The 27408-nt window shown below is 42.5% G+C and overlaps 1 protein-coding gene across 3 annotated transcripts; it reads right to left on the bottom strand.

Annotated features, from left to right (window-relative positions):
• Positions 1-614: 614 nt before the first annotated feature.
• LOC105472869 (retinol dehydrogenase 11) lies at positions 615-18242 on the bottom strand. 3 transcript variants are annotated; one of them, XM_071099984.1, is made up of 7 exons: positions 18148-18242; positions 14871-14989; positions 14378-14533; positions 13115-13219; positions 12228-12437; positions 6761-6950; positions 615-884 (listed from the first exon to the last, which is right to left on the bottom strand). In XM_071099984.1, exons 2-7 carry the CDS (start codon positions 14983-14985, stop codon positions 782-784), a joined length of 879 nt encoding a protein of 292 aa, XP_070956085.1. In that variant the 5' UTR covers positions 14986-14989; positions 18148-18242; the 3' UTR covers positions 615-781. The 3 variants fall into 3 exon arrangements, with proteins under 3 accessions (XP_070956085.1, XP_011724726.2, XP_011724727.1); XM_011726424.3 differs by lacking the exon at positions 18148-18242 and adding an exon at positions 17711-18097; XM_011726425.3 differs by lacking the exons at positions 12228-12437; positions 18148-18242 and adding an exon at positions 17711-18102.
• Between the last annotated feature and the right edge of the window lie 9166 nt (positions 18243-27408).

The raw sequence follows: 27408 nt of genomic DNA, 5'->3' as shown, positions 1-27408 counted from the left end.
CAGCTTCAGTTAAGAATCTCCTGAAAGAATCCAGAAGCTGGTGCATGACAGTTAAAGAGGTGAGGGTCAAGCCCTGCTCTTTTTTTTTTTTTTTTCCTGAGACAAAGTTTTGCTCTGCTGCCCAGGCTGCAGTGCAGTGATGCAATCTCAGCTTACTTTACACCCTTCGGGTTTGAGCGATTCTCCTGCCTCAGCCTCCTGAGTAGCTGGGATTACAGGTGTGTGCCACCATGCCCAGCTAATTTTGTATTTTTAGCAGAGGTGGGGTTTCACCATGTTGGCCAGGCTGGTCTTGAACTACTGACCTCCGGTGATCCACCATGCCTGGTCAAGCCCTACTCCTGAGCTCATGGAGTTTAGCTGAGGTTGCAGTGTGGCCCTTTTGAAGTGAAGACTGGTTGGTTGGGAGAAACTGAATTGTGAATAGAAAAGCTAGTTCAAATTCGTATAAATCATCCCTGCTATAGTTTAGATTCTCCTAGGTAGTAGTTTCTTTCAGAAGGAGAATACGAGCTATGCAGGTCATATGAGGGTCTTCTTATCCTATTATGATATCTCTAGTAACTCTGGCAGTAACAGAAGCAAAGTAAATCTGGACATGATAGACATTTAGATGAATCTGGCAGTACACTGAGTTTTAACTGGACACCAAGCAGGCAAGGCTGGAAGGTTTTGCTCTCTTTGTGCTAAAGGTTTTGGAAACCTTGAAGGAGAATCATTTTGACAAGAAGTACTGTATAGTCTGCCGCAGTCTTCTCTTGGGTCCAACTGCCACTGCCTGTTAGTCCATTGGGAGGCCCAGCAGGTCACAGCTGACGTCCCACAGCCGCCTTGCTATTGTCTCATTACGAGCTTGGGCAGAGACCCATGTCACATGACAGTCACTGGAAGGTAAAGAGAGAGGTATGAATCACAGTGTTAAGAATGAAGTCTGCCATCTGCCAGGGATAAGGAATATGACATAAAAACAACCAGGGATCACATGTTCTCCATGTACTTCACAGGGCCAGTGTTTGTCCTATCTCTTTATCCTCTAGTCCTTAGCCAGACAAAATGTAATTCCCATTTTAGATCTCCTCGCTAGACCACCTCTCATCAGAATGCTTTGTTTGATATATAATGCATACATCTGGTCTTTATATTCCCCTATTTATATAATTTAATATCAGTGCCTGCCTGATACCCATGTATATCTATCTTCTTCAAGTAACTCCACAGGGCCCATTCTACAGGGCCTTGGACAATGTCATATAGCTGAGATCCTGCTATTCACATTGGTCAGAGATGCTTGGAGTAGTTAAAAAAAAAAAAAAAAAGCTGATTTCTGGACTACCTGAAGTTATACTGTTTGTAAACTCATATGAGAAGTAAAGCCAGCTTCAAAAACAACAAAAGGAAAACGCGACAGCAGAAAAGAAATGGTAAAACCAAGGTACCAGGTGTCTGGGTCCGTTTTGTGGTGCTGTAACAGAATATGACAGACTGGGGAACTATAATGAGCTTACAGAAAGTGGCTTATGATTATGGAAGCTGAGACCAAGATCAAGGGGCTGGCATCTGATGAAGGCCTTCTTGCTGTGTCATAACAAGATGGAAGGCATCACATGGGCAAGAGAGGGAAGGGGACCCAAGTCATCCTTTAGTAAGGAACCACTCCCACAATAATGAACCCATTCCAGAGAGAATGGCATTAATCCATTCATGAGGTCTGCCCTTGTGACCTAATTTACCTCTTAAAGGCCCTGCCTCTCTACACTGTTGTACTGAGGCTTAAGTTTCCAACATATGAACCTTGAGGGACACATTCAAATCATAGCAAAGTGTTTCATATATATACCCTCTCTTCATTGCTGTAATTAATTCCAAGTTTGTTTTTCTTTTATTTTTTTTGGAGACGGACTCACTCTGTCACCCAGGCTGGAGTGCAGTGGTGCGATCTCAGCTCACTGCAACCTCTGCCTCCCAGGTCTGAGTGATTCTCCTGCCTTAGCCTCCGGAGTAGCCGGGATTATAGGCGCCTGCCACCATGACTGGCTAATTTTTGTATTTTTAGTAGAGACAGGGTTTTGCCACGTTGGCCAGGCTTGTCTCAAAACTCCTGACCTCAAGTGATACACCTTCCTCGGCCTCCCAAAGTGCTGAGATTACAGGTGTGAGCCACCGCGCCCAGCCTATAATTCTGATGCAGAAAATTTTCTTAAGGACAATTCTTACTCATTTTTGTATTCTCTGGATGTGGTATACATCTGGTAAGCATTCAATCAAAGTTTAAAAAAAAATGATTGAGTGAATGGATTACAATCTTTAAAGTCATGTAAGGAAGCAACAAAAATTAATTCAAGATGGATTAGAGACTTAAATGTTAGACCTAAAACCATAAAAACCCTAGAAGAAAACCTGGGTAATACGATTCAGGACATAGGCATGGGCAAGGACTTCATGTTTAGAACACCAAAAGCAATGGCAACAAAAGCCAAAATTGACAAATGGGATCTAAATAAAATAAAGAGCTTCTGCACAGCAAAAGAAACTACCATCAGAGTGAACACGCAACCTACAGAATGGGAGAAAATTTTTGCAATCTACTCATCTGACAAAGGGCTAATATCCAGAACCTACAAAGAACTCAAACAAATTTACAAGAAAAAAATAAACAACCCCATCAAAAAGTGGGCAAAGGATATGAACAAACACTTCTCAAAAGAAAACATTTATACAGCCAACAGACACATGAAAAAATGCTCATCATCACTGGCCATCAGAGAAATGCAAATCAAAACCACAATGAGATACCATCTCACACCAGTTAGAATGGCAATCATTAAAAAGTCAGGAAACAACAGGTGCTGGAGAGGATGTGGAGAAATAGGAACAATTTTACACTGTTGGTGGGACTGTAAAATAGTTCAACCATTGTGGAAAACAGTGTGGCGATTCCTCAAGGATTTAGAACTAGAAATACCATTTGACCCAGTCATCCCATTACTGGGGATATACCCAAAGGATTATAAATCATGCCGCTATAAAGACACACGCAGACGTATGTTTATTGCGGCATTATTCACAATAGTAAAGACTTGGAATCAACCCAAATGTCCATCAGTGACAGACTGGATTAAGCAAATGTGGCACATATACACCATAGAATACTATGCAGCCATAAAAAAGGATGAGTTCGTGTCCTTTGTAGGGACATGGATGCAGCTGGAAATCATCATTCTCCGCAGACTATCGCAAGAACAGAAAACCAAACACCACATGTTCTCACTCATAGGTGGGAATTGAACAATGAGATCACTTGGACACAGGAAGGGGAACATCACACACCGGTGCCTATTGTGGGGAAGGGGAAGTGGGGAGGGATAGCATCGGGAGAGATAACTAATATAAATGACGAGTTGGCCGGGCGCGGTGGCTCACGCCTGTAATCCCAGCACTTTGGGAGGCCGAGGCGGGTGGATCACAAGGTCAGGAGATCGAGACCACGGTGAAACCCCGTTTCTACTAAAAATACAAAAAATTAGCCGGGCGCGGTGGCGGGCGCCTGTAGTCCCAGCTACTCAGGAGGCTGAGGCAGGAGAATGGCGTGAACCCGGGAGGCGGAGCTTGCAGTGAGCCGAGATTGCGCCACTGCACTCCAGCCTGGGCGACAGAGCGAGACTCTGTCTCAAAAATAAATAAATAAATAAATAAATAAATAAATGACGAGTTAATGGGTGCAGCACACCAACATGGCATATGTATAGATATGTAACAAACCTGCACGTTGTGCACATATACCCTAGAACTTAAAGTATAATAAAAAATAAAAGTAAAAAAATAATAAAATCAAAAAATAAAATTAAAAAGAAAAAAAGAAATTACCCAGTCTGTGGTATTCTGTTATAGTAACAGAAAACTGTCTTTACTAAAGACAGTAGTAAATCTTTGTGACCTTGGGTAAGGCAATGATTTCTTAGCTACGACTACACAAGTGACAAAAAATAGATAAACTAGACTTCATCAAAATTTACAAGTTTTACATTTCAAAAGACACCATTAAGAAAGTTAAAAGACAACCCACAGAATGAAAGAATATTTGCAAATTATATATCTGACAAGGAACTTGTATCTAGACTATTAAGAACTCTTGCAACTCAGCAATAAAAAGGCAATTATCAAACTTAAAAATGGGCAAAGGACTTGAATAGACATTTCCCCAACAAAGAAACAAATGAACCAAAAAGCACATGAAAAAATGTTCAACATCATTAGTAGGAAAATGAAATGAAAATAAAAACAAAATATTCCTTCATACTCACTAGGATGGCTAAACTCAAAAGGAGAGACAATAACAAGTGTTGTTAAGGATGTGAAGAAATTAGAACACTCATACACTGCTGGTGGGAATGTAAAATGGGGCAGTCACTTTGGAAAAGTTTGGCAGTTCCTCAGCAGTTAAACACAGAGTTACCATATAACCCAGAAACTCCACTTCTATGTACCCAAGAGAAATGTCCACAAAAAAATTTCTACACAAATAGTCACAGCAGTATTCAAATAGCTAAAAGGTGCAAACCCAATGCCCATCACCCGATGAATGAATAAATAAGATGTGGCAAATCTATATAATGAAATGTTACACAGCAATAAAAAGAAATGAGCTACTGACACATGCTTTGGCATGGGTGAACCTTGATAACATTAAGCTAAGTAAAAGAAGTCAGTCACAAAAGGCCACATATCATATGATTCCATTTATATGAAATGTCCAGTAAAGGCAAATTCTTAGAGACATAAAGCAGACTAGTGGTTGCAGGCAGAAAGAAGAGCCAGTGCAAAAATCTTAAGGCTTCAATCAAAACAGACTTTTATGATCATTTCTTGATGGTGGTCTACATCGCTGATGTTGGATCTTCAAAATGAATTAAGAATCCATAGCAAAGGAAAGGTTCTTCAAAAGTCAGTTCAATAGTAAGTTATGGATTTAGAGCTGACTTTCTTTAAACCACTCGGTCAAAGCTAAGATAAAGGGTTATTATTATTTTTTTTTTCTTAAAATCTCCAGGGAAGAAGAATCCAGTCATTCATGGAAAATCAATCCAGTGTACTATATAAATCTATCTTCTTATACTTCAGAACCACATTTCCAACTATCTGCTATACATTTCTACTTGCATGCCTTATAGATAACACACACACAACATGTACAGAGCCAGGTTTATTACACAGTGGACAACTGTTACTCTTTGGCTGAACATTCTACTTTCTTTTGGCAATAGCGACCTGATTTCCTTCTGCAGAATTACCTTTTCCCCTCAATATAGTTTGAAAAGAGCATTAATAAAGTCCCTGTCTTCCTCTAATCAAAAGAGTAAAAATGAAGGGATGGGAAGAAGGAGAGCCAATGCTTCCTCCCTAGAGAGTCGATGATAAGCAATAAAACCTAAAGACTAAAGACAGCTGGCATTCACTCACCCTAGCAGCAATGCCCTGGCTAGCTGACTGCCACTCTGACTCTTCTTAGCCTGGCTCTTCAGTCTTCCCTTTCAACCTAGGGGTCCCTCCTCTCCCTACTAATAGTTTAATAAATTTCCTTCTTGCTTAAGCTAGACAAAGTCCCTTTCCACTGCTTTGGAATCCAGGAACCAGAAGTTCCACACATTACTTTTCCATGTCTGCTGTCTTAGTTAATGTCATCATCAATCTCAGTCAGGCTTGAAATTGAGGTTAGCAAAGCCTCTCTCATCCCCTCATTTATTAATCATCCAGTGATAAAAATTCTGCTGCTTCAGGGCCTCTTTCACATTACCATTCCTTTCATCCCAACTTTCTGGAACTCTCTCTCTCACTAGGTTAATTATTCATTCATGAAACAAAGTTTCTAAAGCACAGACCAGATTATGTCTCTCTACTGAAACAACTCTGGGGCTCCTCCACAAGGCCGGCATTATAGGCCTCTCATAATCTGTCTGCCTTTCTTTCCAATCTTAAAGCTACTTTTAGCTACTTTCCTAAAATTTCAGGTCATTTCAACAATAACCTGAAGTAGAGGTAAAAACATGTTAAAATTTTGATCTTGTGTGAGCCTGGGATTTGCTTCAAAATAATATGGGAGAAGAAAAATATGGAAAGGGGTAGAGAATGGGGATAGGGCAGAACTGGTCATGGGTTAATGGTAGCTGAGTCTCCATTATATGCAGGTTCAGTGCACTATTTTATCTACCCCTGTGTTATACTCAAAATTCTCTACATTTAAATCATTTTAAATGTCTTTGCTTATTTGAGAGGGGAGTCCATAGGTAGTATTTCAATCCTGAAGACAATAGAGAAATACATATTCAAATTCTTTTTTTTATTTTTTTGAGGCAGAGTTTCGCCCGACCTCAGGTGATCCGCCCACCTTGGCCTCCTAAAGTGCTGGGATTACAGGCATGAGCCACTGCGCCCGGCCTCAATTTTTTTTAAAATTCTTTTTAATGTAAAACAATAGAATTAGGAATCCAAAATAGAATAAAGATGACTGGACTGACATAACAAAGACAGGAAGAAAACAAACAATGTATAATTTTCAGTATAAAAGATGGCATAAGTAAAATCAAATGTAGCAATTATTACAAAAAAAGGAGTCAGATTCCCCTATTAAAAGGTAAAAACTCTACAGTTAAAAGACAAAAGCTATATTAGACAATGTACTTTTAAAAAAGGGTATACCCAGACAAACCCAAATATCTCCTTTGAGCAATAAAATCTCATCTTCAGAAAGAGATAACATGCATACCTGAAATGATTCCCACTTAGAATCTCAAGACCTTCTGTTAAGGCACAGTGCAGGCTGGTCTGGGCTCCCTGCTGAGGAGTCTTGATGAAAAAGGAGAAAAGCCACCACATCCATCTCATGAAAGATGAGTGCCGAACCAGTTCAGATTGGACTGTGCCAGGGTGTACAGAATACGTCGTAACGCCAGAGCCTGGTTGGGGGTGCCAAGAAGAGAGAGGAAGACAGGACTTGATTTTGCAGAATGGCCCGAAACAGAAAAGGATGTAAATAAACATGTGACTTTCACATATGGATTCTTTTGCCCATGGTGACATCAGAAGTATTGCTCACAGTAATTTATACTTCTATCTCAGAGATTTAAGAAGGCTGTAGACAGTGCTAAGGACCTCTGTGTATTTGTGACTGGAAACTTCCCTGTCAGGAATCAGCAAAGCCAAGACTCATCCTCTCAGCAGCACTTAACACTGTTGACCACCCCCTTCTTTTTTTCCCCTTCTTTTTTAGAGATGGGGTCTCCCTATGTTGACCAGTCTGGTCTTGAACTCCTGGCCTCAAACAATCTTCCCACCTTGGCTTCCCAAAGTATTAGGATCACAGGCATGAGCCACCATGCCCACCCCATCCCCTTCTTTTTTTTGAGACAGTCTCACTCTGTTGCCCAGGCTGGAGTGCAGTGGCACGATCTTAGCTCTGCAACCTCTGCCTTCCAGTTTCGAGTGATTCTGCTGCCTCAGCCTCCAGAGTAGCTGGGACTACAGGCATGGGCCACCAGGCCAGGCTAATTTTTGTATTTTTAGTGGAGACGGGATTTCATCATGTTGGCCAGGCTGGTCTCAAACTCCTGACTTTAAGTGATCTGCCCACGTCGGCCTCCCAAAATGCTGGGATTACAGGCGCCCATCCCCTTCTTAAAGTCTTCTTTTTCATTGGCTTCCATAAGCCTACACCACTTCTGGTTTTCCTAAACTTTCTGGCTGCTCTGTCTCAGTTTTCTGGACCAGTTCATCATCTTCTATGCAAAAATTAAATGTTGGAGTTCTTGTGGCTCACCAGACTCACTCTCCATAATTCTACGGTGCTCACATTTTGTCCACAGTTCAAACTGCTCCTTTGAACTACAGACATACTGGGAGTCAACACAGTGTGGTGGTTATGGGCATGGACTTTGTAGACAGACTGCCCAGTTTCAAATCCTGGCTCCACTCATTAGATATTGGGCAAGTTCCCTTTTGTGACTCATTTCTTCATCTCTAAAATGGGAATAATCATAATACCTACACCTCACAGGGTTGTTCTGAGGATGAAATGAGTTCGTATATGTTAAAGATCTTAGAAGAGTGCCTGATGCAGCTGGATGTGGTGGCTCATGCCTATAAGCCTAGCATTTTGGGAGGCTAAGGCAGGTGTATTGCCTGAGCTCAGGAGTTATAGACCAGCCTGGGCAACACAGTGAAACCCAATCTCTACTAAAATACAAAAATTAGCCGGGCATGGTGGCGTGCACCTGTAATCCCAGCTACTCGGGAGGCTGAGGCAGGAGAATGACTTGAACCGAGGAGGCAGAGGTTGCAGTGAGCCGAGGTCATGCCACTGCCCCTCCAGCCTGGGTGACAGAGCGAGACTTCGTCGCAAAAAAAAAAAAAAAAAAAAAAGTGCCTGATGCATGGTAAGTGCTAAATGACATGCTATTTCAGGTCCCCAATCCTTTATTGAAAATGCTGGGGCCAGACATACTTCAATTTTTTTCTGATTGTAGAAAGGTAATATGAAATGTATACGTACACTGCCTATTATCTAATCTCCCTAGTACAGGAAATGTTTTGCTGCCAAATGAGTTTTGGTGTAAAGCTTACAAAGAAACAGAATTTTTCGGGTCTTTGTGGACTGACAGCTGCAGACAGAGCCCTGTGGACGTGCATTATTCCCAACTGCCTACTCGACATCTCCCTAGATGACCCATAGTAATGCAGACTCAGAGGTCCCAGATTTCTACTTTTAAAGCCAAACCCGGTTCTTGCAGTGTTCCTGACATGCCCAATCAGGCAAAAGGGTTCTTGATGAATGCTCGCCTAAAGCATGCATCTCCAGTCAACAAGCTCTCCCACCCCAAATATCTCTCAGAAGCTTCTACTACCCTCCATCTCCACCATCTAGTCCAAACTACCCTCATTTCTCGCCTCTGCTGATGAAATCAACGGCTGCAACCCCTCTTGCCCCCATTTTGAAAAGGCTTTAATTTTAAAGGTTTCCCATTGCTCTTAGAATAAACATGAAAATCCTTATTGTGGCCTCTAAGGGTTTGGCCTCTACCTACCTCACCAGTCTCAGCTCAGATCTTTATTACTCTTGCTTTCTACAGCCTACCGATGGTAACCTTTCTCAAACTGAGCCTGGACCTTTGTACAATCTGTTCCTTCTGCCTGGAACGTTTCTCAGCCTCCACATTCTTATTTTTTTTTCAGATGGAGTTTTGCTCTTGTTGCCCAGGCTAGAGTGCAATGGCGCGATCTCAGCTCACCGCAACCTCTGCCTCCCAGGTTCAAGAGATTCCCCTGCCTCAGCCTCCTGAGTAGCTGGGACTACAGGCATGCGCCACCATGCCTGGCTAATTTTGTATTTTTAGTAGAGACGGAGTTCTCCACGTTGGTCAGGCTGCTCTTGAACTCCTGACCTCAGGTGATCTGCTGGGATTACAAGTGTGAGCCTCCGCGTCTGGCCCCCCCTCCTTTTTTTTTTTTTTTTTTTGAGACAGAGTTTTACTCTTGCTGCCCAGGCTGGAGTGCAATGGCGTGATCTTGGCTCACTGCAAACTCTGTCCCAGGTTCAGGCAATTCTCCTGCCTCAGCCTCTCCAGTAGCTAGGATTACAGGTGCCTGCCACCATACCCGGCTAATCTTTGTATTTTTAGTAGAGACGGGGGTTTCACCAAGTTGGCCAGGCTCGTCTCGAACTCCTGAGCTCAGGTGATCCACCTGCCTCGGCCTCCCAAACTGCTAGGATTACAGGCATGAGCCATGGCGCCCGTCCTCAGCCTCCACATTCTATCAGTACCTCTAATCCCTTTAATTTCTAATCATCCTTCGGGGCTCAGCATGCAACTCACTTCTTCAGAAAAGTCTTCCCTGAACCCTCAGACTGAATAAGGTCCCCCCCAGGCCCCCACTAAAATCCATTATAAGTCCTGGTACTTCTCCTTTATAACATCTATCACAATTATAATTAAACAGCCACAACAAAAAGGAAATAATCCAGATGTTGTTAAAGAAATGCATAAATACACTAAGGCACATCTATACTACGAAATACAACACAGCCAATACAATGAATGGGGTAAATCCATATGTACTAAATGGAAAGATCTCCAAGATACTGTGTTGGAGTTTCAGTTCCTTGTGCATGATACATACATATGTAAATGCATTGGATAATTATTGGAAAGGGGCATACAAGCTATTGACAATGGTCACGTGAAGGGAGAAGAGCAGGGAAGAGGGGAATGAAGGGGGTTTTTCACCTTTAATTCTACATACTTCCATATGCTTTGAACATTTTTTTTTTTTTGGTAGAGATGAGGTCTCACTATTTTGCCCAGGCTGATCTTGAACTCCTGGTCTCAAGTAATCCTCTGGTTTTGGCCTCCTAAAGTGCCTGAGATTAAAGGTGTGAGCCACTGTGCCTGGCCTTATTTGAACTTTTTACAATGAGAATTATTCATGCATTACTAGGCTGATTCTACATTTAACAGTTTGTATAAAGACTTGCTAATTGTCTTTCTCCCCCATTAGATGTAAACCAAACCAAAGAAGAGACTATACCTATCTTGTTCACCAACTCATCCCCTGTCCCCTAACCCAGTGCATGGAACAGCATGGGCACTGAATACATGTCTGCTGAATGGCTGAATGAATGAATCCTCTGTCAAACCAGGGTTCTTTTACTGCACCATAAAGATTTTCCACTGAATCCTCACAACGATCAGAGTTACCTCATTCACATATTGTGAATTCTCACCACTGGACCCATCTTTACACCTCCAGGTCACTGAGGCTCCCTGATCAACTCTTTGGATAGTTTTTGCCATCCAGTTACCCTCATCTATCATAAATTGATAAAAGATGTCATGCCCTGGGCACAGACTGGGCATAAGGACTGAGCTAACCACCAGCTTCCTTCCCATCTCACAGATGTTCATTTGGTAGGATGATCCTGTTCCAACCATAGAGCAACTGTGCCTGATTCCTTGAGCCTGCATTCTGCCCGCCTCAATTCTTAGCACAGTTCACCCTCGATTTCCTTTCTCTTTATTAGAAATCCAGAGTAGACAGTGCTAAGGACCTCTGTGTATTTGTTACTGGAAACTCCCCTTCTCAAGTATGTATTTCCCTCTTATTTGACCCTTTGCAAGGAAGACCCTCCTCCTCCATATTTCCAGTACCTGTTTTAGTCTACTGCCTTTATCTAGTGCCAGTTCAGGTCCTTCCCTCCTACTCAGTCTCACTATGAGTAAAAAATCTTGACTTGCTTATGAAGCCTGAATTAATTATGACAATATATTGTGAAGTAGTCCCATTTACATATGAAGAAGGAAGTCCTAAAAGTTAAGTAATGGCCAGGTGTGGTGGCTCACACCTGTAATCCCAGCACTTTGGGAGACTGAGGTGGGTGGATCACCTGAGGTCAGGAGTTCAAGACTAGCCTGACCAACATGGTGAAACCCTGTCTCTACTAAAAATACAAAGATTAGCCAGGCGTGGTGGCACGCACCTATAGTCTCAGCTACTCAGGAGGCTGAGGCAGGAGAATCGCTTGAACCTGGGAGGCAGAGGTTGGCAGTGAGCCGAGATTGCGCCATTGCACTCCAGCATGGGTGACAGAGCAAGACTCCGTCTCAAAAAAAAAAAAAAACAAAAAAAAAAGGCCAGGCGTAGTGGCTCACACCTGTAATCCCAGCACTTTCAGAGGCTGAGGTGAGCAGCTCACGAGGTCAGGAGATCGAGACCATCCTGGCTAACACAGCGAAACCCCGTCTCTACTAAAAATACAAAATATTAGCCAGGCGTGGTGGCGGGAGCCTGTAGTCCCAGCTGCTGGGGAGGCTGAGGCAGGAGAATGGCGTGAGCCTGGGAGGCAGAGCTTGCAGTAAGCCGAGATCACTCCATTGCACTCTAGCCCAGGTGACAGAGCGAGACACTGTCTCAAAAAAAAAAAAAAAAAGTTAAGTAACTTGCTATAGATCACACAGCTAATAAGTGGTAAAGCCAGGTCTTCAGACTCAAAGTCAGAGTCCACTGTCCCAGCTAGCCACCTTCAATATTCAGTTGTAGACTACTTACTAAAACTATACCCAATTATAGCCATGGAAGCAGGTCCTCTCCAAGTGATGGGCTCTGGAAACAGTTTCCGTTCCTGTGGCTTTTACCTGCCTCTCTCTGACTCATGTCTCCACATTCATTTCCTCCAGGCCCACCTTTTAGCCTCCGGGCCAGTTCCTGGGTGAATAGGATGTTGGCTAGCTTGCTATGACAGTAGGCCAGGCCTGCATTGTAGAATTTCTCGCCCTGTAGGTTATGGAAGTGGATCCTTCCCAGGTGATGTGCAAGGGAAGACACATTTACTATCCGTGATGGGGCTGATTCCTTTAGTTTCTCTAGCAGCAGATGGGTCAGGAGGAAGTGACCTGTTGAGAAATACTAGAATTAATGAAGTTCAGGGCCATGTGGGAATGACAGGAGTCATGGTAAGCAGGCCTCAGCTATGGGAGGCAGATAATTCAGAAATAAGATCTTTCCCTCCAACTTTTCATTATCAACTAGAAAACAAGTTCAGTGAAGGTTTAGGGAAATAACAACAGCCAAAGACATGAGGCATCCTTATATGAGCGAGATAGGTCTAGACTACGTGAATATGAAGTCCCAGCTCATTCCTACTTTGGTTAATCTCATTCTTAAGAGCTGGTCGGCTGGGTGCAGTGGCTCACACCTGCAATCTCAGCACCTAAGGAGGCTGAGGCAGGAAGGTGCCTGAGGCGAGGAGTTTAAGACCAGCCTGGGCAACATAGCAAGACCCTGTCTCTACAAAAAAAGAGCAGATGACCTATACCTGATGATGGCCACAAGGATCACTACTAAGAAAGCAAGACAGTACCCTAAACCAATTAGGCTGTTAAAAAATGCGCCAAAGCAAACTGAATCTAAATCACAGATTAAAAAGTGGGCAGAACCTGGAGCAGCCCTCAGGTATTCCTCAGCTGTCAGGTAGGTTCAGTCACATCACAAGAAGGCTCAGTCCGACCCCTAAGTTTCCCAAAGAGAATTTTGGTTGTCTCTAGCTTTGTGATAAGGCCAGATTTCTTACCCAAGTGGTTGACTCCTATGTGCATCTCAAAGCCATCTGCTGTCTTCGAGTAGGGACACATCATCACTCCTGCATTGTTGATCAAAATGTGGAGGTGCTTTTCCTCTGCAGGGACAAGACAATGGAGCGCGGAAGTGGTTAGCCAAAGCTACTACATCTTAGAAAGCTGCCTCATGCTCAGGCTTTGAAAGTGAGGATGCAGGACTTCAATCTTCCCTCCATTTTCCCTTCATACTTATTTTCTATTGTTTTTCATTTTAAGACTAGTTGAATCCCACCTACTTTTACTATGGGGCAAAATTCCATTTTATACTACCAAATGACCTTCTCGATCTTTGTAGTTCGGGAGCTACTTACTCACTGCTTTTGGGAATTGTTTCATCCACCTCTCCCAATAAAAAGACTTCCCAAGCTGAATGGAAAGATTCCAAAGCAAGAGATAAAAGAAGATTCTCTATGTACCTCTGCCCTGGTATTCAGGTCCCCAAAGAAATAAATACTGGCTTCACCTCTTTATTGCATCTTCCAATTCTCTCTCATGGTTCATTTCCTCATGTGGTTTGTAATTTATGAGTTCACACCAGTGAAAGTTTTTTCCTTGGAGGCCTAGATCCCTGGGCTATGAGGGGATATGCCTATAGAGTGCTCTTGGATTTGCTTTTGATGACACACTACAGGTTTTTATGTTAATTTCCCATAGATTATTACACACACACACACACAAATCAAACCCATAAATATTCTCATATCATTTGGTGGTATGAATTCAGACCCCACAGATGATGCCAGCTTGGGGTTCTAATTTTTTGCCGATGACTCTTTCTCCATCTATGTCCTAAAGAGATGTCATGTCCCTGAGCTGGTGGCCAGGGTTTTTATTAGCCTCTATACTATGGACCAGATGGCCCTTTGTGAATCTCAACCTTGTGTAGAACCTCAAACACAGCTCCAGCTCTCAAAGGCCCGTATAGGTATTTAGACCTCAGACCCTAAAAGCCCATACTGAATGCTGAGACTCCCATGAGATTTCTGGCTTCAGCTCTTGCTCACTGCTATGACGTTTTGAATTCCTTTTTTGTTTCTGCCTCTGGAAGATACCCCTTTGACATAAATCGTGTCCCAGTGACTATGAGTTCAGCTACAAAAGTTTTTGGCTACATTTTATCCACTACTTCCATGAGGGAGAGGGACCTTTTCCTTTTAGTTAAATCTGCCATGTTGATCTCAAGACCCACAACATAGTCTCTCTAGTTCTACACTTACCGGCTAAGAAGCCCTTAGCAAAAGCTCGAATAGACTTAGTATCAGACAGGTCCAGTTTCCGCACCAACACCTGCTGGTTCCCTGTCGTGGTCTGGATGTCTTTGGCCACCAACTCCCCCTTTTCCACATCCCGGCAAGCTAAATATACTCGAGCTCCTGTCAGCCAACATATGAAAGAGAAACGGTCAGCTCTGTTTTTGAGCTGGCATTATAAATCTGATGTTATTTCCAATATTTTTTAAAAACACACATTTTTACCCTTTCTTCACAACAGAGGTATCTAATTAGCAAATAGTTAAAGAAAAATTAATAATACTCATTAATAATACTCATTAATTATATGTAGAGCATAGTACTAGTTTCAGATCAGCAAATCAGTGGAACCCTTAGGTATTCTTGAATTCCAAAACTGGGAAGAAACAATGAGAATGAATCATCATTACTGTGAGGGGTAAAGCAGCAGTAATAGGGAATTGAAAGCAGGTGAACTTGCCTCTCTGAGCCAGTTCTTTGGCTGTCTCCTTCCCGATACCTGTATTAGCTCCAGTGACCACAACTACTTTCCCAGGAAGCTGAACAGTTGATGTACACACCCCACTGGACAGCATTTTCCTGCAGACAGAGAAGGAGAGCTCATCAATTCTTCATTCTCCTGTCTCCTGTCTCAGCCAGTAGGTTCCTGCAACTCCCTGTGTCTTCTGGCTGAGGTTTGCTTTAGTTCTTTCCACTGTTGTCCTTTTAAAGGTTTAAGGAAACTTGGAGGAAAGATGACAAAAGTTTTCTGCTTTTGCTCAAAGACAAAAGTGATTCTATTACAAGGGCAAAGCTTACAGCTGTTCCCTGCAGCACAAGAATTGGATGAATATCTGATTAGCCAGGCACCTTTGGTTTGAGCTCTCCCTAAGGCACTTGTGACTTAGGAAATCACAAGATTCAGCCCAGATGAAGAAATAACAAGTTTCTGTAGGTCAATCTGTCCACAACTGGCATTTTATGGCCTTGAGAAATGGCTAATCCAATACAAAAAGTTAAAACTATGAAAGCTTGTGACTCTGGTACACAATAAACAAGAAAAAAAAAACACCCACACATGCACACACACACTTAAAGAGAAGATTATGTATGTACAAAGGGGAGCTGGGATTCAAGTCTTGCTTTGTCTAATCAGAGTCCTTGTTTCTTTCTTTTTCTTTTTCTTTTTTTTTTTGAGACAGAGTTTTGCTCTTGTTGCCCAGGCTGGGCAATGGCATGATCTTGGCTCACTGCAACCTCCACCTCCCAGGTTCAAGATTCTCATGCCTCACCCCCGCTCCCCGGCCCCCAGGCGCCACCACACCCAGCTAATTTTTGTATTTTTAGTAGAGACGGGGTTTCACTACGCTGGCCAGGCTGGTCTCGAACTTCTGACCTCAGGTGATCCACCCGCCTCGGCCTCCCAAAGTGCTGAGCCCGGCCTAGAGTCCTTACTTCTAAGCACTGTACTATACTGCCTTTTCCAAATGAACGAATGCACAAACATGGATTGGCGGTTCTCAGACTGGCCTATTCTCTTCTTGGCAATGTTGGGACTCTGGTTAAAACAATCTGTTGACCAGGAGATGCATTCTTAAAGGGCATTTTGGAGGCCGAGGCGGGCGGATCACGAGGTCAGGAGATCGAGACCATCCTGGCTAACACGGTGAAACCCAGTCTCTACTAAAAAAAAAAAAAAAAAAAGTACAAAAAAATTAGCTGGGCGTGGCGGCATGCGCCTGTAGTCCCAGCTGCTGGGGAGGCTGAGGCAGGAGAATGGTTTGAACCCAGGAGGAGGAGCTTGCAGTGAGCCAAGACCGCGCCACTGCACTCCAGCCTGGGTGACAGAGCAAGACTCTGTCTCAAAAACAAAGAGCACCTCAGCCTTTTTCATTGAAGTTGGAATTGCAAGGTACATACTCTTAGCCATTGAAGCTACCTGCTTAGTGCAAAATGCCACAGGGAGGCAGATTAATTCATGGTCCCCACAATCCATCACCTCCCTCCTCAGAGAACAAGCCTCCAGGCTGTTTCCCACATCCCCTTACTGTAGTTCCAGGAGTGACAACTTAGTAGGACCTGTACTTAGCTCTTTCTTCTCCTTAACCAGCAGGAATGAAAGAGACAACTATAAAAGTCCAGCTCTGGCCCGATTCCCATAACCCTGCTGAGTTGGGAATACAGCTCCTGGAGCATAATTTTTTTTTTTTTTTTTTTTTTTTTCAGAAAAATCCCACTGGGGTATGAGCACTATTTTCAGTTCTGGTTCAACTTTTCATTGAGATTCTATATGGATAAGAGGATCTTGTAGTGAAAAAAAGATAAAAAGCAGTGATTTCATCTGCGTGTGAGCAACCACGTGTGCCTAGAGGTGGGAGAACTGAGTGTTCAGAAGGGAGAAAATACATAACTGTAAGAGGGGCGCCAGAGAGGGAAGAGAAAATAAAAATAAAAGAAGGAAAGTAGGTGACCGTGGTAAGAAATGGCTGTGATCTGGCCTGCCTTCAAGTTCCACTGGGACGAAGACCGCCCCACCTGGGTAAGGAGTGCGTCTATTCAGTAACTGGTCCGTCACCACTGGTGACTTACTTAGAACCAATAAGCAGGCTGCCGGTATTACAGCCCGCTGCTGATTCACTGGGGCACTTGGCCAGCCTTGGGCTGATTGATCTATCACCTGGTCAATACCTTTCCACCATTCTCCCAGCCCTCACCGCCGCAGTACCCTAGCTCCTAACTCAGATCCCCCGTGCTCCTACTCGCAAGGCAGGATAAGAGCTCATAACCAAACCCTCTTCCTTTTCACTTTTCTCCTTTACAAAATCCGCCCACAGAACGAGCGATTCTAACAGCAACGAGAGAGCAAGGATGGGGCCGCAGATGTTACGATTGCTATCAGTTTCAGAGGGCGAAATGTGGAATCGCTCCTTTGTACCTCGAAGGCTGGTTCAAGGCGTGGGACTTAAGGGGAAAACAGCGTGGGGCCATATCCCATTGAGGGGTCCGAAACTCAAGAGTTTGAGGTAGCCTTACCCTCGGGATTCCCTGGAGCCAGAATCAGGGGGTGCTTAGACAAAAGAAAAACGGGCCAGGGAAAAGCAGGGTGCCCCGGAGTGCCGCCCCTTTTCACCGCCTGGGCTCTCGGCTCTCCTCCTGGCATCCAGGACAGCTGGACCTCGCCACCAACCCACCGAACTCTGGGCCCCGCCATCTTGGAGCCCCCCCCAGAGGCGTTTTCCAAGAAAGCTTTGGTGGGGATTCTATGTTTCCCTGCCGCCCCCAACAAGAATTCGCAAGAGAAGGCAATACATTTGCACAAACCTGATTTGGGGCGCAGCCATATACAGAAGGAAGGGCAGAAGGAGGAGCAACAGCAGGAGCAGGAGCTCAACCATCTCTGCCGGCTGCAGCGGCACCAGAACAGGATGCCCCAGCGGCGCTCGCCGACTGTGGTTTCTCTTTCTAGACACGCCCCAATTCAAATTGCGACAGCCCGGGGAGCAGACCTTCTGGGAAATGTAGTCCAGAGCTTGGCAGCCTCTGGCGGGCTACGGGGGAACGCTGCGGCCGATGCTGGCAGAAGTTGAATTACACATCGCTAATCCCCAACCATCTAGGGCCTAGGGCCTGTGGGATCATTCACCCGGCTCTCCCTTATGGCCACCCGCGGTGTTTGTGAAATCTCTGCAGTCCTCTATCTCCCCAGACCCAAGTCCAGTCCCTGGTTCAGTTTTCCCCAATCCTGGTTAGGCAGTTACCGCACTGTTTCTCCTGGAGATCAGATGTGGACGTCTGGGAAATGAAAGGCGGATTAGACAGGAGAGGGGTGGTCGGATTCTGACAGTTGGGAAGGTGGGGGAATGTAAACGCTTCCTCCTCGAGGATTCCTTTTTCCAGTGGAGAGGAAGCAGTAAGTCCTTGAAGACATTCCCAGGAGAATCACTTTATTGTGTCTTCATTGGCACAGTTGTTTTTGCCAACTCGTGAAAGTATTTAATCCTGTCTTGAATTAAGACCATGAATATGTTCTCTGTGAATAAATAGGTTCCCTGTTTAACTGTTTCTTTCATCTGAGTCCTATTTCCTCGGGGTGAATGTGGAGGGTGTTTTAACCAATCAATATCTGTCTGTGATTCCTTAATTGTACCCAGTAATATTTTCTGGTCCTTTTGCATAATTTCCATTTGGTTAAAAGACACATATTCCAATGAACTAATATATCTTATAGCAAATTGGAGAGAAGAGGGTTTCCTTCACACAATAGTAATTCTTACCAATTTAACATTTGATTAGCAATCATCACATTTTGTCACACATTCTCATTATTGTGTTACCTAATATTTGTATTGGGTTTTATAACTTTATAAAAGCCTTTCATTTGTTTTGTTCCTTATTCATTCATTCTTGCAATTGACAAACATTTATGGCATTCCTATAGTGTACTAGGTACTGTGCTGAGGTCCAGCAGGGAGCCAGGAACACAAAATCTCTGCCTGCCCAGAGTTCATGGACTGTCAGGGCAGACCTTAAATAGGTGATCACTATATATAAATCGTGGTGAGGGTTATGAGGGGAATTAGAGAAAGCTCTGGGAGCTTCTAGCAGGGAGAGGAGCTCTAAATCAGGAGAGGCTTATTTGAGGAAATAACATTTGAGCGGAGGCCAGAGGAAAGTTAGTGGGCAAGCAACACAGACAAGAGTGTGCTGTGCAGAGGAAAGAACCCACCTGAGGGCTCACAGAGAGAGCAGGGTGCACTAGAGCAACAGAAAACCGTCTAGGGAGAAGGGAGAGTGCCAGAAATGGCAATAATAGCCAGTGCTTACATGGTGTTTATTATGGCCAGGCCCTGTCCCAATGCTTTATATATATTAACTGTCTTAATTCCCATAACAATTCTATGAGGTAGGTACTATAATTTTCCCTTTTTACGGACAAGAAAACTGAGGCACAGTGAGGTTATGTAAGCTAGCCTAGGTCAAAGAGGCAGAGCTGGGATTCAAACTGAAGCAGGTAGTGTTCCATGAGAGGGCCCTGTATGCAAAGTGGTCCCCAAATGCCAGAGGAGCCAAGACACCAAAGGATGAGGCAGACAAATCCAGTTTCTTCATAAGGGTGTTTTACTGGGGGAATTTACAGACAGAAGTGTGGTCTTGGGTGGCAGATTTCTGCACACGTAAGTTCCACACTCAGAGTTTATATACTGTAGGGAAAGAGTCAAACTGCTCTGTGCAAGACAATTAAAGGTAGCCCTCCAGAACAGGCAAGAATGCTACAGTGTAATAGATAATAAGCTGTGCAGTAACATCAAGGTTGACATGTTCTTACACTAGGGACAGTAAATAAAGTAGGAATCAGGAGATATTCACAGCACTGGGGCTAATCAGAAGTCAACATTGCAGATTAGCATCCCAGATGCAGTCACTTTTGTCCTCCAAGTTGTATGCAGGGTCTATTGTGCCCTTAACTATTGAGCTATTCTGCCAAAAGATGAAGCTGGAAATTTCTCCCCATACTTATGTGTATTTGCATAGGCATATAAAATTTGCATATAATTTCAGCTAAGTTATAGACACATTGGAGCCATTAATGGAACCCAGATTAAAAACCATTGATTATGTTTACTAAAAAATTAGCCGGGGATGCTGGTACGCATCTGTAGTCCCAGCTCTTTTGGAGGCTGAGGTGGGAGGATTGTTTGAGCCAGGAGTTGGAGGCTGCAGTGAGCTAGAATTGTGCCACTGCACTCCAGCCTGGGTGGCAGAGCAAAAACCTGTCTAAAAGCAGAGGAGAGCCTTGAGGAACTCTAACATTATGAAATGGGTAGAGGGAGGGGAGCCCAAAAATTGACTGAGAAAACAGCCAGAGAGGTTGGAGATGTATCAGACAGGGTTCAATCGGAAGAGAGAAACTACATAATAATTTGAAGAGGGAAAGTTTAACATAAAAAAATTATTAACCATAATGGGATTGGAATAATGAGGAACTGGATAGTATAGGTGTTGTTATACTTCTCCTGAAAAGAAAAATAAATATTTTATGCTCTGAGGAGGATTTGCAGCTACTCAACCCTGCTGTTGTAAATGCGAAAGCAGCCATAGATAATATTTGAACAAATGTGTTCAAATGTTATTGTGTTTACTGTTCAAATGTTACTCTGTTCCAATGACACTCTATTTACAAAAACAAACAGTAGGCTGGATTTGGTCTATGGGTCATGGTTTGCCAACCTGTGTGCTAGTGAGAAGAAAAGAGAACTCTTAAAAAGATAAAAAGGGCCAGGCACGGTGGCTCACGCATGTAACCGCAGCACTTTGGGAGGCCTAGGTGGATGGATCACTTGAGGTCAGGAGTTTGAGACCAGCCTGCCCAACATGGTGAAACCCCACCTCTACTGAAAATACAAAAAAATTAGCTGGGCATGGTGGCAGACACCTGTAATCCCAGCTACTTGGGAGGCTGAGGCAGGGGAATCGCTTGAACCTGGGAGGCGGAGGTTTCAGTGAGCTGAGATCATGCCATTTCACTACAGCCTGGGCAACAAGAGCGAGATTCCGTCTCAGGAAAACAAAACAAAACAAAACAAAACAAAAAAAACCCATAGAAGGCTGGATGTGGTGGCTCATCCCTGTAATCCCAATACTAGAAGGCCAAGGCGGGAGGATCACTTGAGCCCAGAAGTTCAAGACCACCCTGGGCAACCTAATGAGACCCTGTCTCGACCAAAAATTTAAAAAATAAATAAATTAACAAAAAAAATTTTAAAAAAATAGGCAGTGTCCTGGTGTGTGCCTTTGATCCCAGCTACTCCGGAAGCTCAGGTGGGAGGATTTCTTGAGCCCACCAGGTTGAGGCTGCAGTGAGCTGTGATTGTGCCATTGCACTCCTGCCTGGAAGACAGAGCAAGACCCTATCTCAAAAAAAAAAAAAAAAAAAGAAAAAAAAAAACGAAAGAGAGAGAGAGAAAGAAAGTTATGTGTATGTAAAAAATCTTCACCTTTTTAAAGCTTTTTTTTTTAAAGTAATCAAAAAACAGTAAGTCACAGGAATTACCTTGATAAAACATTTAGAAAAGTTTTAGGCTAGTTACTAAAAAGTAAAGAAAAAACTTTTGTAATATGATTGTTTTGCTTTATTGGAACTCTATTTAGATAACCTGGAAGACAAACTCAATGAAAAGAATACTTGGATTTAGGCTGGGCACAGTGACTCATGCCTGTAATCCCAGCACTTTGGGAGGCTGAGGTAAGCAGATCATGAGATCAAGAGATCAAGACTATCTTGGCCAACATGGTGAAACCCTGTCTGTACTAAAAGTACAAAAAGCTGGGCTGGTGGCACGCACCTGTAGTCCCAGCTACTTGGGAGGCTGAGGCAGGAGAATCGCTTGAACCCGGGAGGTGGAGGTCGCAGTGAGCTGAGATGGTGCCACTGTACTCCAGCCTGAAGACAGAGCAAGAAAAAAAAAAGAATACTTGGATTTAATTAAAATACAGGAAGAGTGTGTCCAGGGTTATGAACATACACTATATTTTTGAGGAAAGTAAACAAGGAAACTTGTATCTTAAGCAAGACAATAAATATATCTTAGTAACAGCATCAAAAGTCCCCTGGTTATAGGGAATCATTTAGATGTATTGAGAAAAGCCAAGACTACAGAATCAAGTTATATCAGAGGAAAATGGTTTTGTTCCAGACCTGGGAGGCAGAGGTTGCAGTGAGCCGAGATCATGCCACTACACTCCAGCCTGGGTGACAAAAGCAAAATTTCATCTCAAGAAAAAAGAAAAAAGAAAAACCCAAAGATTACAGAAGTTGGCAAAAAGTTTGAAGGAGAGGACTATCATTTCAACCAAGAAAAAGATGTCTATTTTTAGGGGTATAAAGAACGAACAACAGTGACTCATGACTTGGGAATCATGTGCAGCGAGGTATAGCACAAGTAGAATTTTTTGAGATATAAATTTGAGAAGTTTTAGAAAAGAAATAGGTTGTAGAATATAAAATCAAAACCTCTTATAATTCACTAGGAGCAAATTTATACTTTAAGACAGTGTTATTTTAACGTAGAGGGCCAAAATCTCAATCTTTAGAAACACTTATAACTTCTTTTTGATTATAGCCAACTTAATCACATACAAATTTTTAAAAATGTTAAAGAACTTTATTATTATTTTTTTATTATTATTATTATTATTATTATTATTATTTGAGACGGAGTCTCTGTTGCCCAGGCTGGAGTGCAGTGGTACTATCTTGGCTCAGTGCAACCTCCACCTTCTGGATTGAAGCGATTCTCCTGCCTCAGCCTCCTGAGTAGCTGGGACTACGGGCATGTGCCACCACGCCCGGCTACTTTTTGTGTTTTTAGTAGAGATGAGGTTTCACCATTTTGGCCATGCTGTTCTTGAACTCCTGACCTTGTGATCTGCCTGTCTCGGCCTCCCAAAGTGCTGGGATTACAGGCATGAGCCACTGCGCCAGGCCTATTATGATTTCTATAGACTATTTATGATGTGTTTGAACTTTTGTCTTGTCTTACACTTTCTCTTTTATAATTAACCAGTCATTTTGCTTTAGGAAAATAATTTACCATGTAATAAATTATTATCATGCAGTGGCATGATCAGCTCATCATAACCTCAACTCCTGAGCACAAGCAATCCTCCCTCCTCAGCTTCCTGAGTGGCTAGGACTATGGGCAAGTGCCACCAGGCCAGACTAATTTTCAAATTTTTTGTAGAGACAGTGTCTCACTATGTTGTAGAGACAGTGTCTCACTATGTTGCTTAGGCTGGTTTTGAACTCCTGGTCTCAAATGATCCACCTGCCTTGGCCTCCCAAAGCATTAGGATAACAGGCATGAACAACTGTGCCCAGCTTTTAAAAAAATTTAATATATATATATTTTTCAATGGAGATGAGATCTCATTATGTTGCCCAGGCTGGTCTCAAACTCCTGAGCTCAAGTGATTCTCCCACCTTAGCCTCCCAAAGTGCTAGGATTACACATGTGAGCCACCATGCCTGACCTGTGCTCAGTTTTTAAAGTTTTTTTCTATTAACCATTTTTATAGCCTGTGAATGTCAGATATTCACCTAAGCAAGAACTTTAAAGTTAAATATATGGGCATTTTGTGAATAACTTAGAAGGTTTAGCTGTATTTCTTAAACCAACAATATTAAATTAGTCTTACTTATCAAAAATCACACATTTAATATTTATTTTACTAATAATTTTAAAGCCAGTTTATTTATTAAAGAATTACTTAAGTCATGTGAACTTGGAAAACCTTTGGGCTTACTAATTTATGAGTGCTCATTTGTTTATAAGTCAATTGGGTATCATGTAGATACAACATATAACATACTACATGTATATATGTAAACACATCTAAACACACATATATATATGCACAAATAGAAATCCTATACCTTTATTTTTTTATTTGTTTTTTGAAACAGGGTCTCACTCTGTTGCCCAAGGTAGAGAGCAGTGGTGTGACCATGGCTCACTGCAGCCTTGACCTCCCAGGCTCAAGTGATCCTCCCACCACAGCCTCCTGAGTGCCTGGGACTACACATGCATGCCACCAAGCCCAGCTAACTTAAAAAAAAATTTTTTTTTGTAGAGTCAGAGTCTCACTGTATTGCCAGGGCTGGTCTTGAGCTCCTGGGCCCAAGTGATCCTCCTACCTTGGCCTCCCAAAGTGCTGGGACTGCTGGCATGAGTCACCTCACCTGGCCCTTATAGCTTTCATTTTAGAATTTTAGTCATGAGATAGTAATACAAACTCACCAGTTTATAAAAGATGGTTGGATCTGAAGTATTTCTGGAAAAAATTGGAACCTGTTAGTCCACATGGCTAAATTTCATTTGTCCCAATAGGTAATCTAATGAAGGCTGTGAGCCAAAGTTTTTGGGTAGTTTGATGGCAGTTTTATTTTAAAAATCTTTTATCCTTTTATTCAGTTTCAAATACGTTTAGAGTTAGATTTTTAATATTAACATTTTAGCTTGAACTGGCTGAATTGTATAAGAAAAACAAAATTTCTAAGTCTTCTTAAGTTAGTAATACTACAAACAGTGAGCTTTATCTCAACACAAGTAGGAAAGTCAGTAGTTTCAAAGTAGGCAGAAAAAATATATAGAGGTAGACAGAGAACTTAGAAGATCCTACATGTTAGCTCTATAGTTCTGGGTGGACCACTTGAGTTCTAATCTGTATATTATTTTAAGATGTGCACAACAATGGGCCATAATATGTATCTAGCTGGAGTCTCAGAAAACCCAGTATGTCTTTTTTTATTTTTCTGAGACAGAGTCTCACCCTGTTGCCTAGGCTGGAGTGCAGTGGCATGATCGCAGCTCATTGCAACCTCTCCCTCCTGGTCTCAAGTGATCCTCCCACCTGAGCCTCCCTAATAGCTGGGACTACAGGTGCATACCACCGTGCCTGGCTAATTTTTGCATTTTTTGGGTAGAGATGGGGTTTTGCCATGTTGCCCAGGCTGGTCTCGAACTCCTAGACTCAAGCGTTTTTCCCACCTCGGCGTCCCAAAGTGCTGGGATTACAGGCGTGAGCCACCGTGCTTGGCCTGGCATGTCTTAATGTTTGAGAATCTCATTTTTTAAATATTAATCTCTCGGTTTAGAAAAAAAAAGTTGGATTCGTATTTTTATGATCTCAGCAGCTCTATTCTCATTCTGCAGTTGTTTTGGTTGTTCCCCTTGTTTTAAATTTAAATATATTTCTGCCTTTTGAGGGAAGGAAACATGTGTATTGTGAAATTCTAAAAATCTCTGCCTAAGAGGTGTATGGGAGCCAGGAGAACAAACAGAAAGCGCTGAGTTCAGATCACAGGGGTTGAAGGAGGAGGAGCAGCTGGAGGCAAGAAGGAGAAAGCCTCCTAAATCATTAAAATTTACAAATCGTTTCACATATCTTTTTACCTCTTGAATTGAGGCATTTTTAAAATAATTTTTTTAGAAGCTTGTAGGTGTTATTGGAAGTAAATCTTCCATTCAATTTGTCTGGATCTAAAACCAACTTTTTTTCAATTGTGTGTGCAAACAAATTATCTTAGGCATTTTCAGAACAGCTCCATTTTGGCTACTGCGGCTTATAACCATCCTGGATTAGGTGGATCTACTACTTATCTAGGCACTCGCAAGTGGAAAGATGGTAAGTATTATACATAAAACTCAGCAGGTGTCTTAGAGGGCACTTCCCATCTAAGCTTTGTGTGAGACAAGTTATGGAGTGGAGTAAGAGTGCCCTCATGAGACTGGAAGAGGAAAAAGCTAAGGAAAGATCTCACCCCAAATCACCAGGGAAACAATTTACAGAGCTTCTATTTTACCCTGCCCTAGAATTTAACAAAAACCCTTATCTTGAATTCATAGCAGCAGCTCTTGTTCTGAGACAGTCATTGTACCACGTAGCCAAGGAGGAAACCACCTTTAATAAACCAGAACTTCAACTAAGACAGGAACTTCATTGATTTCAGGAGGAAGTCATCTGTAGCACTCAGCAGGGGCGTCGAAGTCCAGCAACACAATGCATTTTGTGCTGGCACATTCATGAAGGTTGGAAGCAGGTCTAGGTAGTCCAGCGAGGTCACTCTGAAATCCTGTCAGTTATGCCATTTTGTTGATGGAAATTAAGGCTGCTGAGGCAGAAATAAATTGATAAAGGTTTATTGGAAGCCAAATGTGAGGATCAATGTGGGAAGACACACTAATAAAGCTGGGTGTATTCCAAAGTTTGTTGTTACAAGTTGGAATGATTTTATAAGAAAGTTTAGGAGAAGGGAGGGGGACTCTTCATACTGGAGTTGCCCTTTTTCATTGAAGGGCACAATACAGAGGTTACAATCATTGGCTACAGATGACAACATACAAGTTCAAATGTCCATGTTTAAGACAATCAGTAACACTTCATGATTCAGAAACAAATAAGTGTCCTTTTCAGTGTCCATAGGTTACATATTAATGTGTACATCAACAGTTTGAGGAACTCTTAATAAGATTTGAGAGACTCATCATAAGATTCTTTACTCAGAAATGGGATGTAAGCCATGAATCATAAGACTTGCCCCAGGTGGGCTAATTTGGAAGACTGCCAAACGTGACCTGCAGGTTATCACAGTTAAATGCAATGTGGGGTCCTGAATTCAATCTTGGACCAGAAATAGGACATTAGTGAGAAAACTGGTGAAATTAGAATAAAGCCATTAGTTTAGTTAGTGGTGTTGTACCAATGTTAATTTCCTGGTTTTGATCATTGTTCTAAGGTTATTTAAAATGTTGACATTTGGGGAAGCTGAGTGAAAAGTATGCGGGAATTTTTTGTATTATTTTTGCAGCTTTTTGTAATGTTTCAAAATAAGATGTTTTAAAAAACATATTTGATCAGCCATGATAGAGGAAAGGCTGAATTATCTTTTTATCTTTTTTTATTTTCACTACAGAAGATTATATTTAAAAAATAATTTTTATAGGAAGAGGCCCTCAAAAACTATGCAGCCAAAAATATAAGAAAAAATATCATTAAGTGTGTCAAGCAGTTAATTAATAAAGATATAGCCAGGTGCAGTGGCATGTGCCTATAGTTCCAGTAACTTGGGAGGATGAGGTGGAAGGATCCCTTTAGCCTAGACGCTCTGGGCTTGTAGTGTGTTGTGCCAATCAGCTGTTCACATTAAGTTCAGTATCAATATAGTGACCTCCTGGGAGCAGGGGACCACCAGGTTACCTAAGGAGGAGAGAACTGGCCCAGGTCAGAAACAGAGCAAGTCAAAATACAGGTGCTGATCAGTCGCAAGATAGTGCCTATGAACAACCACTGCACTCCAGCCTGGGCAACATAGCAATACATGTCTCTAATTTTAAAAATAAAATAAAAATATGATGTCATTTTCTGAATTTTGTGATATTTGTAGTGTGAACCCAGAAAATTTGTGACAGGTCTCAGTTAATTTACAAAGTTTATTTTGGCAAGGTTGAGGATGTGCCCCC

Source organism: Macaca nemestrina, chromosome 7, assembly GCF_043159975.1.
Source record: "Macaca nemestrina isolate mMacNem1 chromosome 7, mMacNem.hap1, whole genome shotgun sequence".
Taxonomy (NCBI): domain Eukaryota; kingdom Metazoa; phylum Chordata; class Mammalia; order Primates; family Cercopithecidae; genus Macaca; species Macaca nemestrina.
The sequence above is the reverse complement of the archived record's forward strand: the minus strand, read 5'-3'. Positions and strand labels throughout refer to the sequence as shown.

Coding starts and splice junctions, on each gene's coding strand:
- LOC105472869 (XM_011726424.3), bottom strand. CDS start 17,784: ATGGTTGAGCTCCTGCTCCTGCTGTTGCTCCTCCTTCTGCCCTTCCTT. Junction 12,438..13,114: donor CATAGGAGTCAACCACTTGG/GTAAGAAATCTG, acceptor ATTTCTCAACAG/GTCACTTCCTCCTGACCCAT. Junction 885..6,760: donor CTAAGTGGGAATCATTTCAG/GTATGCATGTTA, acceptor TTTACCTTCCAG/TGACTGTCATGTGACATGGG.